General features: G+C 46.7%; 2 protein-coding genes across 2 annotated transcripts in view; one reads left to right on the top strand and one right to left on the bottom strand.

Annotated features, from left to right (window-relative positions):
* Positions 1-6,326, bottom strand: part of SARC_07759 (hypothetical protein) — a gene marked incomplete at both ends in the record, with an annotated part of 37,848 nt that extends 31,522 nt beyond the window's left edge. The window contains 2 exons of the mRNA XM_014298290.1: positions 340-4,160; positions 4,367-6,326. Of these exons, the coding sequence (XP_014153765.1) occupies positions 340-4,160; positions 4,367-6,326 (5,781 nt within the window). The remainder of the gene's footprint in view (positions 1-339; positions 4,161-4,366) is intronic.
* A 2,600-nt stretch (positions 6,327-8,926) lies between these two features.
* Positions 8,927-9,454, top strand: SARC_07758 (hypothetical protein; the record flags this gene model as incomplete). Its single annotated transcript, XM_014298289.1, has 1 exon — positions 8,927-9,454. A coding segment is annotated over one exon (528 nt), but the record flags the coding sequence as incomplete, so codon positions are not given.
* Between the last annotated feature and the right edge of the window lie 1,664 nt (positions 9,455-11,118).

Below are 11,118 nucleotides of genomic sequence, written 5' to 3'. Positions count from 1 at the left end.
GGCGTCTTCGGAACACTTAAAGTCGTTCCACTCTGACAGATTGCACTCACACTTGTCGGTGGAGCAAGGGGTGTTCTCAGTGTTGCGCAGATCCGTAGTGGCGCCATCCGTAGTACACTCCGCTGTTTGCTTGAACGAGCGCTCCCGGTGGTATTTCCCACTCTGGCCACAACCATCTACCTCGTTGCTGACAGAACATGTCCAACTGCTCCAATCGGTTGTACCACAGCACGCCATAGCGCTACAGTCGGTACCAGTTCCAGTCTCGATGCCATTCGTATCTACCACGACGCTATCTGGAAGTACACAGGCATCGATGTCGTAGCTGCGTGTTCTCACATTGACACCGGACGAGCCGCATTGGAATGCATCAGCGGTACATTGCCAGCTTGACCACGCTGATGCTTCACACACACAGGACTCAGTCTCGCATTGATCACTCTCGCGAACTAGCTGGGCATTCTTGGTCTGACAGTCTCCATTCGTAATGTAACCACGCGTCGAAGTGAGAGTTCCCACAGAGCTGCACGCTGACTCAGAGCAAGTCCATTCAGACCAGCACGTCAACTCGCACTCGCATTTCGCACTCCAGCATTCTTCGCATTTGTCCTCTTGGAGATCCTTCCCCGCACCAGCCGTGGTGCACGACTCGCCCGGGATGAACTCACGCTCACGCAGGTACTCTCCACGCATGCCACAGCCATCGACCTCCTCGGTTACACTGCACGTCCAGGGAGTCCATGAAGTAACAGAGCAGCAGCTTAAAGCACTGCATTTGTCACCAATCTCAGTCTCAATGCCGTCTTCATCGACAACGATTGTAGGAGCGGTGGGGGACTGTGTGGAGGCGTCGTATTCCGGAACATCTTTAGGGATACAGCAGTGCTGCATGCCCAGCTCATTGCAGTACGCTCGGGCCTCTCTGGGTAGTCCAGGCTTGTTGCTAGAGTCCCTCCAGTCCTTGCCACGACAGCCATGTGTGCACTTGCCCTGCATCATAGTGCAGGCATCCTTGGTCTCAGCGGCGACCGGGAGTTCACAGTTATCCAGGTCGTACTTGCGCGTTCTCACATTACTGCCTGAAGATCCACACTGGTCGCTGTTTGCGTTGCAAGTCCAGTCTGACCACTCCCCGGGCTCACAGACGCAAGCATCAGTGGCGCATACACCATCTTTCCGGCGGAGGTCAGCATGCTTAGTGACGCAATTGGGCTTTGTGATATAGCCACGGGTCGAGTATCTGGTTCCTGTCGATCCACATGTTGTTGCACTGCACTGATACTCGCTCCAAGGACTCAGCTCGCACTCGCATTTGTCAGTCTCACACACCTGCCCATTGCTATTCACCAGATCTGTGTCAGCACCAGTGACCATGCATCCCGCTGTCTCGATAAAAGTACGATCTCGGATATACTTTCCCTGCAGTCCGCATCCGGCCTCGTTGCTTACAGAACAGGTCCAGGCTGACCATGCGGTTGTGCCACAGCAGTGTTTGCTCGTGCACGCGCTACCTTGCTTCCTCTCCACCCCGTCATCATTGATGACAACATTCGCTGGCAGCACACAATTGGCCTCCATGTCGAATACTCTCTGTCTCCAATTGAATCCGTTTGAACCACAGACGTCAACATTCGAATCGCATGCCCATTGGGTCCAAGCAGATGGTTCGCAAAGACAAGGCTCGGTCTCGCACTTCCCATTCTCTCGGCGGAGCTCAGCGTTCTTCGGCTGGCAGTCAGCAGTGACAATGTAGCCACGTGTGGCATACATCACACCCACCGTCCCACAATCGTCTTCGCTACAGCGATACTCGCTCCATTCGGTGGTCTTGCACTCACACTTCTCTGTGTGACAGGGAGTGCCCTCGGTGTTGCGGAGATCGGTTTTGGCTCCAGCGATGGTGCATGTATCATCCTGGATGGAGGTCCTGTATCGTGTCAGCTTACCAGTGAGTCCACAACCATCAGACTCTTCCACAGTGCAACTCCAATCACTCCACGAGCTTGTACTGCAGCATTTCTTGGCGTAGCATGTTTTGCCTTCGGCGAGCTCAACACCGTCGTCGCCGACTACAACAGTTGGCGGCAGCACACACTCATCAAGGACGTACCTGCGCTGACGCCATTCTTTACCGGAAGTCCCGCAAAGTTCAGCATTGGCATCGCATACCCAACTGGACCATTCGGACGATTCGCAAGTACACGTTTCAGTCTCGCATTCACCCCCTTTGCGGATCAGCTCGGCATCTAAGGCCTGACAGTCCTTGCCGGTGATGTAGCTTCGACTGGAAAGCTGATGACCCTTGGATGAGCAGGCCTTAACGCTGCACGACCAGGGACTCCACGATGTGGTAGGGCACTCGCATTTATCCGTGTGGCAAGGCTCGTCGGCCGTAAACTTCAACACATCCAATTCGCTTGCTAGGCAGTTGTCGGTCTTGATGTGTGTACGTTCGTGGAATAACTGGCCCGTGAGGCCGCAGGCATCAGACACGGAGCAAGACCACTCCGACCACGGTGTTAGACTACAGCAAGACGGACCACTACAAGCACCTCTGACCTCCAGACCACACACTTCCCCTTGTTCATTCTTCTTCACGCCCTCAGGTAGGACGCAATCATTCGTCTCGGAGAATACACGGGTACGAACTGATTCGCCTTTGCTTCCACATACGCTCTCATTGGCTGTGCAGCTCCAAGTAGTCCAAGGCCCGGGTGTACAAGCACAAGGGGCTGTGGAGCACTCCTTGCCTTCTCTGTGAAGCTCTGCGTTCATTGTTTGGCAAAGGGCATCCACTACATACCCACGTGTTGCCTCAAAGACCCCGGTGGAACCACACTCTGTGACACTGCAGGTCCAGGCACTCCAGGGAGAGATTGGGCACTCACACAGATCTGTGGCGCACATCTTGTTATCCGTCTGCAAGAGGTCCACCTTCATCACAGGCTCAATGCACTTGTCCGACGTCACGAAGTTTCGCTCGCGCTCGTATGTCCCTTGCTGTCCACACTTACCTGAGACTGTACATTCCCATTCACTCCAACTGGATAATACACAGCACTCGGCGCTAGAGCATGACTTCTGAGTCTCGCTTTGAATTAGCTTGGATTCCAGACTCTTTGTAACCCCGCTACTGGGCGGTAGACAATTCTCATCGTCTTCGACAGTACGCTGGCGAGTAACCGAACCAGTCAAGCCACAAGTTGATAGGTCAATGTTACACTGCCACTCAGACCACGGTCCCAGCTCGCAAGGACACTTCTCCGTCTGGCACTTGGGTCCTTCTCGCTCCAGAGTCAAGACTTTCTCCTTTGAGATTTGGCATTTACCATCCTCAACTATAGTACGAGTGGACTGGTAGATACCAGTAGATCCGCATTGAGACACACTGCAGGTCCAAGCGCTCCACTCACTGGCAACACAGCACTCTGCTGTGTTGCAAACTGACCCTTCTTGGGTTACGCTTATGCCTTCGCCATCGCAGTCTGAGGCATCGTTATCTTCGTCCAGAGCACGTGTGCGCATGCTCACTCCGACCTGCCCGCACTCGCCAGTAACTGAGCATTCCCACTCACTCCAGCTTCCAGGTGTGCAGGGGCATAATTCGGCCTCGCAAGCCTCTCCCTGACGATCCAGTACAGCATCGCCTCGTCGGCAGTCCTTTTTGACAATATAAGCACGCTCACTTTCTACCACGCCAACGGTACCACAGTCAGTCTCAGAACAGACCCATGCTGACCACTCGGATAGTTCACACACACACAATTCGGTGCCACAGGCAACATTGTCGTCATCCTCGAGCTCAATGTCAGTTGCCTCGCATTTGCCATCCTCAAAGAAGTAGCGGCTGCGGCGCATGGTGCCTGTCTGACCACATTTCCCCACAACTCCACAGGTCCAACTGCTCCACTCACTTACTTTGCATGGACAGGGATCTGTCTCACATGCTGTACCAGTTTCAACGAGCTTGGCGTCCTCGGGGGCAAAGCAATCGTCGTCGGATACTAAGCTTCTCTGCCTCTTGTTGAAGCCAGTGAGTCCGCAGACCACCTTGTCGCATGTCCATTCCGACCAAGCGGTATATTCGCAGGCTACAGGTGGAGGGGGGGGTGGTGGTGCCTCTGGATCCTGGCAACCGTACGCATCGAAGTTGTCGAAGGCTATACATAATGCAACAAAGTAGACAAGTTTTAGAATGAGCAATGGAGCCTGTGGCACAATTGAATGTTTACTAAATATTTTGCGTAAATCGTTAAACCCTAAATTCTAAAACTAAACCATAAAACCCTGTTGTTGTTTTTTAAAAAGCATAACCTCCTATTTGTTTTTAGGAAACAAAACGGTGCAAAAGTGAATTTCCTCATACCTAACCCCACGGCTGTAGGTCGCCCGTTGGGGTATTGGCCAACATAACTGATGGTGATGTCCTTGATTGCACACAAAGCGCTACCACATTTTGGCCAGGTTGGCTCCGACACTGCGTTGAAGCCCCAAAACCAATTGGTTGAATCGTAGCCAGCATCCCAGCGGTTGTATTGAGAGTTCCACTTCACACGAGCCGGGTTACCGATGGAGTCTTTCTTCGTAGGATGAAAAGGAAGTAACTGATTGGTAGTGCCCATAGGCGAGTCCATCTCCTTCAAGATCTGGCCCTGTGAGCCCCAGGCAGTGACACGCCATTGCTCCATTCGTCCATTCTTGTCGTTGATATTAGCAGTGCTGCCATCAATATCGTAGATTTGTCCACTGGCTGCCAAAGTGTAGCTTTTGTAGGTGATGAACAAAGTAGGCACCTGCGCAATCTGGCGATCAAACCAGCTGTCTCCTAGATTGTATGTACGCATGAAAAATTTGCCGATCTGCGCAGAGTAGGACATCACCGTGTCATGGTTGCCGGAAGCGCTACCCACAAAACCAGTGTTTGAATCTCTGCCTCTCATCTCGAGGATAGGCTTCATCACCTTCCCATTACTATGGTACAGGTCACACTCCTCAGTGGTATACGTCTTCGGAGAGCATTTATTATTTATGACCTTAAATGTAATTTCGGGATGGTAATCTATATCCACAAGTTCATTGTCACCGTCAGCATTCTCGAAATCAATTGGACGATGACAGCATTGCTGGTGACCGCACGTTTGCGATTGTGTTTCCTCTTTGGCTTCGGCATTACAACTGTCAGTGGCAGCTAGACTGCTTCTCTTACGAGTCTGTACGCCTAGACTTTCGCAGGATGCGTATGTGCACTCTGTCCAATTGCTCCACTCCTGGAAACCACACACGTCACATTTCTTTGTCGAGCAACTATCATTCACTTCCCGCTCGGCACTGTGTACTCCAGTAGTGTCCACTCTGGTCCTGGAAAGAGCTCCATTCTGTCCACACCGGCCACTGACGCTACACTCAGGCTCACCCCATTCACCCCACTCGGGCGTGGATTTTTCGTATGTGACGCCTTTCGAGACGTCTGCACAATCGAATGCGTCGAAGTTGTCAAGTGCGATTTGCTCTCTGTTATTGAAATCGGCAGGGAATAGTCCCACATACTCGAACACGATGTACTTTGCATAACATTTCTCGTTGCCGCACTTGGGCCAGGAACTGATCCTATCTGCATTAAAAGACCACTTCCAAGTTGTCGAATCATATGATGTTCTCATAGCCCCACTCAACCACTGTGTACGAAGTGATTGTTTCAGTGAGTCAGTTTCAGAGTTGTGTACATTTGCTTTTATCTCCCAGTCACCACGCGGGGAATATATCGTAGCTAAGGTCTTCATATACTTATCCAGGACATTAATCTTCCACTGTTCCGCTCTCGCATTCGACCCTGAAGCTATCCCGTTGCCGTCGATATCGAGTAGGTCACCGCTGACTGACCGTGTGCCTTCGTCATCGTATATCACAGCAAGATTTGGTATATAGTCTAGGTCTTGCCTATTCTCGATGCGTAGGTAGTATTTACCTATTTTGCTAGAATCAGAGTTCTTCACGTTGTCGCCGTCGTTTACAGCAGATCCGTAGAAACCGTTGATAGAGTCTTTATCGCCCACCTTCTCGAGAACTGGTCGCATATACTCTTTCCCGATCCTGATTTGGTTATAGTTCTTATCCACCACCCAGAAGCTGACGCCAACCTCCTTTTTTCCGTACGATTCTGGGATGTCACTATTGTCACCATCGTATTTTCCACCCTTACATGACGTGGCGGCACTCTCGAAATCAATCAAAACCCCACCATTGCGACACTTGGAAGTGTTGTCTGATCCATTGCCACACTTGCTTTCAGAATTATATTCGGATTTGGCCAATGACAGGGAAGTCATGACCCAAATGGTCAACAATGCGGAGAAAAAATGCATGGTTGTAGTACTCAATTACAAATCAGTACTGTTCAGTTGATTGTTGTTCACAAATGATTATTTAATGTTTAGTAGTATACTATTCCAAATGTCTGTAACGCACACCCTTTACAAAAGGAAGTATGTTGTTAAACAGATCTGATGGAAATATCTGATGAACAGTTGTCTGGATTCGCCTATTTATGTCGATTCAAAATCATTTTACGGCTCCAGTTTCTACTCGCAACTGAAGGCCGTTGATATTCACAATCTCAATTGCTTTAAAGAATTTCGGGCATCTGAACTGAATTTTTTCTCTTGGAAGACTATGTGTCCCACTCTCTCTCTGAGAGCGAGAGGGATGACAGCGAGAGGGACACTGTGTGAAATATTTGGACTCGGATAACTTTATCCTTGGCATCAGAGCTCTAAATTTTCAAAGACTATTTAAAATCTGCTGGCCTTCTGGCACGGTATCACCTGGGCCTGGCCCCGCGCGTACGTGAGACAAGATTTTTTTCAACAAAAAGAATCCACCACTAAAGACTCAAAGAGATAAGAGGCCCAGGGGCCCAAATGTTTTTCAAAATAGCCTCGGTATTTTTCACGGCCATCTGGACTTGTCAGTCGAACAGTAATTGATTTTTTTAGAAGAAAATAAAATAAGGGAAAATTGCCGTCCTTTGACCGCATTACAGTACTATTTAAGTATCCAGACGGCCGTCTATTTTTATTCTGTAATTTTTAAAAACAGGAAAAAAACAATAAAGCAAAAGAGTAGATTCTGAGCCGTAATCTGTGGCATTTTGATATTCGGCACGGTTGCATACGATTATTTTAAAATACATCAATTAAATACAGTCTTTTCTACTGATTTTTTCAACGGAGGTCTGGCACTTCAGAGTTCAGAGCTCAGGCTTCAAATAAATTTTCTTTTGTGTTTTTATGTTTTGTTTTTTATTAAAAAACAATTCCAACATGTGTTTTTATCACAAGGACCATGGTTCAGTGGTTTCTGAACAGTGAACACCCAGTCACCCACTCAAGTCTCAGTTACTCACAGATAAATAAACGTCGCCGATATTTGTGCAAACGACCTGTCAGACATTTGTAAATAAATAGGACATTTCGGTCGTTGGGTCTGCTGGAGCCTGTGTCGGCTCCGGGTTGGGGTTTTACACTTCAAATATAACCATTAGGCGGTTCCAAGTGGAAAAATCTTTCTGTCGAATCCTTCCTACTCTTTTTTCGGATTTGGCTTGTTTCTGTTGTCCTAATTTTTATACTGTACACATAAACCCCTTGACCTTTTCCCCTTTTAGTCACTATGTATCTTCTACTTTCTAATATATTTTTGGGCCTTTATGACGGTCAAAGAATTTGGTTATGGCTTTGCTACGAGTTGGCCACATATTGACCACGTACTGGCCACGGTTTGACTGACTGGCCACGCGCTGGCTACGGGTTAGCTACGTGGTGGCTACGGGTTGGCTACGTGGTGGCCACGTACTGACCACAGAATCCTGAACCCTTCGTATACTGTTGTCGGTAGGATTGTAATATTTTATAGGTAAACATCTACAATACACACCTATATTGCCTTTTTCTTCTTAGTACCATAGCAGCGAATTAATTAACCTTTACAATGAGTATGTAGCTAGCTGTTGCAGAGTGATCGAGGACTAAATCATTATATATACATATATATATATATATATATATATGCGTGTATTGAACCTGTGTATCGTGCAACTGACACCAGACAACATTGCAACCGTCCATCTATTTAATCTGTTTTTGACGGGCTTTAAATTGCCTGTATTTAAGGCACAGTATACACACAAAAAGACCCCCTACCCTAGAATATAGGGTTTTTGACAGCCCTGAGATTTTGGTATGTCAAAAAAAGAGAAATCAGGAATCAGTCCTTCCTCCTACTTTATTTTTGGATCATTTGCAGCAGAAAGATTTTTTGTTTGGGAACCGCCTAACCGACATGCCTTTCGAGCCGCCGCGAACGAACTTGTCGTATATGTACGACCAACCCAGCAGATAATCAGATATTCAGGGGAATTTTTATTTATTTTAACGACACCAAATGAAAGAATTCAAGAATAGTAGCACCTTGGCGCTTTACTTATTTTAAAACTTCAATACGTTTTGCGTTATTTTAAAATGTACTTTGGAAAATACATTGTACATACATATATGGGTTTTTTTACCCTCTCTACTTCTAGTGTATATGTGTTACTGTTTATTTTTTAAACCCCCCGAAAAACTCGCTCTCGCCAGCTGCAATAAAAATCAAATCTAAAATAAAAACTATAGAAATAAAAAAATAGATCTGAAATGAAAGAAAAATATTCTGTCATGTATTGATATCTGGATGGCCTCACATATGTCAATCAGTCAATGTGCCTCAAAATAGCCACGATAGCTCGCAGCGCCATATTTGCCACTGCCCCAGTCCACTATGAGTTACCCCAACAATCCTACTGAGGTTAGACCAGGCAAGTCGGTATGGTCGATTACGTATACAAAATGTATGTACACGCACTCTAATAGTCGGTATACGTGTGTCGAACATGGTTGGTCTTCAGAGTGAATTGGATGGTGCGCTACACACAGATGCATACACCCCCGCCAGCGCTGAGATCATGCACTCCGCAGTAGAGGAGCTTAGAGATGAAGACGAGAGAAGCACAGACAACGAAGTGGTACCAGCCGTGATAGACATCACTGATGATGTGGAGATGGATGTAAGGGTGGACAGTGATGGCGACCGTGTTGAAGACACTCATATTAGCAATAGGACGCCTGTAGACAAAAGCTTACATTCTATATCCAAGGGCACTACCTCGAAATCGCGTAAGAAATCAAAGCTGTTTAAACAATTAGAGTCGTGCATAGGAAGTAAAGTTAGCTCAGAAACGCCAGCTGATCCAGCGAACGCAAACAAACCCCTGAGTATAAATGGGGGTGGTTTGGGAAACCTGTGTGTGCCATCAAGCCCAAAAGACGACGAAGACTGGGATGCGGAGTCCAGGGACTTATTTCAACTCGGTAATATGAAGCAGCGGTTAGCCATCCACGCCGATGAAATGTTTCTCTCGGTAAGTGTTTTGGTCATATAAACAGCACGTGTGCCCTCTGCCGTACAGTACTGATGTTTCGTTCTACACTACACTAAAGTTTCGCTCTATACCTCTTTCAGTATGCACTACACCTGTACCCCTTTCAGTATATACTACACCTGTACCCCTTTCAGTATATACTACACCTGTACCCCTTTCAGTACCGATATTTCAGTCTATACTCAATATGTGCGCATTTTAGTACTGAAATTTCGATATTAATTGGGTTGCCTCTTTGGGCCTATTCATGGTGCCGTGTGCTTCCCTGTGTCACAGTGGTGTCCTCCAAGTAAAAAGTACATTGTATTTGATGGTGTATGTAGTATCCAGCTCGTCTCACTTGTGTGAGCCGCTAACCAAACGAGGGGTGATCGAGGTAAGCGTACATGTCGATTCATTCTCGTCTCGTACTATCAACTCTGTGTTGATAAGTCATGATGTTGTATGCGGTCGTTTTATCACAAACCTGCTTTAGGCTTCACTGGCAGTCAGGTCATGGATAACTTCAAGCATGTTAGTATTGATTCACAGTTAAAGGGATGGTTCTGTGAGTTTCATAGTGTGAAATAAGGCGTTCATTCATGTCTTAAGTCGACGAAGTTTTTGGAACTTAGGCTGTTTTTATTATTATTCTGGATGTAGAGATCAGGTGCGCATCCATAGTACATAAACGCCGACAAATAGCCGATCTACCCTGATTTTCGAAACTAAGCCTTAGTTTTATATACTTAACAATTTGTTCTTGTGTGTACGCTTACGTCTCTAGGTATACACACTCAAATATGATGGATGTGCGAGTTTTTTTTGTTTTATCTGTATGGCTGTATAGACATCTTGGACTTGTATTTCCCAGTCAGGGGTGCTTTAAATATGAATACGTGCCTGGAGAAGTAGATAGGGGTCTCCAAAGTTTGTTCGTATAGGCTTCGGTTCACACTAATAATCTGTGCATCACTTAAGGCGTCTATTGTCGAGCTGTAAACTTGTCCTCTCAGTGTTTTCCACTTTGACGACCATGCATGTCCAGCCATCACGTTACCTATATGTACTAGCACACAAGCTTGTATACATATCTTTATTTCCTTGCAAAAGTGATTCGTAATACATTTTTTGGGAGTTGTGTGCAAGTTCCGTATGTGATGTAAAAGTTAAATTTTAGAGTGTAGCTTCAAGGCCTATCCCATCTCTTTGATGGATAGCTCATCTTTTACATCGTGGAGGGTCTCCCTTGAAGATCGCCGCCTAGCGTACACCCATATTCTTAGGGACTCAGGGTAATTAAACGATACTAAGTATTGATATATGCTGCCATAAAACTCGCATTTCACCTTCAAACTCACCAGCAGTTATGTTGTTGTGCAAACGTGCAGTTGCCTATGCCTATTTCTATTCTGAAGATTGCATGTATTTCCATATAAACGTTTATTACTGACTCCACAAGTGTGTATATCATCTATTGCTATCTCTACATGTGCCTGTATCTTTTACTACCATCTCCACACGTGCTTGTATCATTTATTACCATCTCCACACGTACTTGTATCATTTATTACCATCTCCACACATGATTGTGTCGTTCATTACCATCTCCACACATGATTGTGTCATTCATTACCATCTACACACGTGTTTGTGTCATTTAA

The sequence above is a fragment of the Sphaeroforma arctica genome (assembly GCF_001186125.1).
Source record: "Sphaeroforma arctica JP610 unplaced genomic scaffold supercont1.636, whole genome shotgun sequence".
In the NCBI taxonomy this organism is placed as follows: domain Eukaryota; class Ichthyosporea; order Ichthyophonida; genus Sphaeroforma; species Sphaeroforma arctica.
The sequence above is the reverse complement of the archived record's forward strand: the minus strand, read 5'-3'. Positions and strand labels throughout refer to the sequence as shown.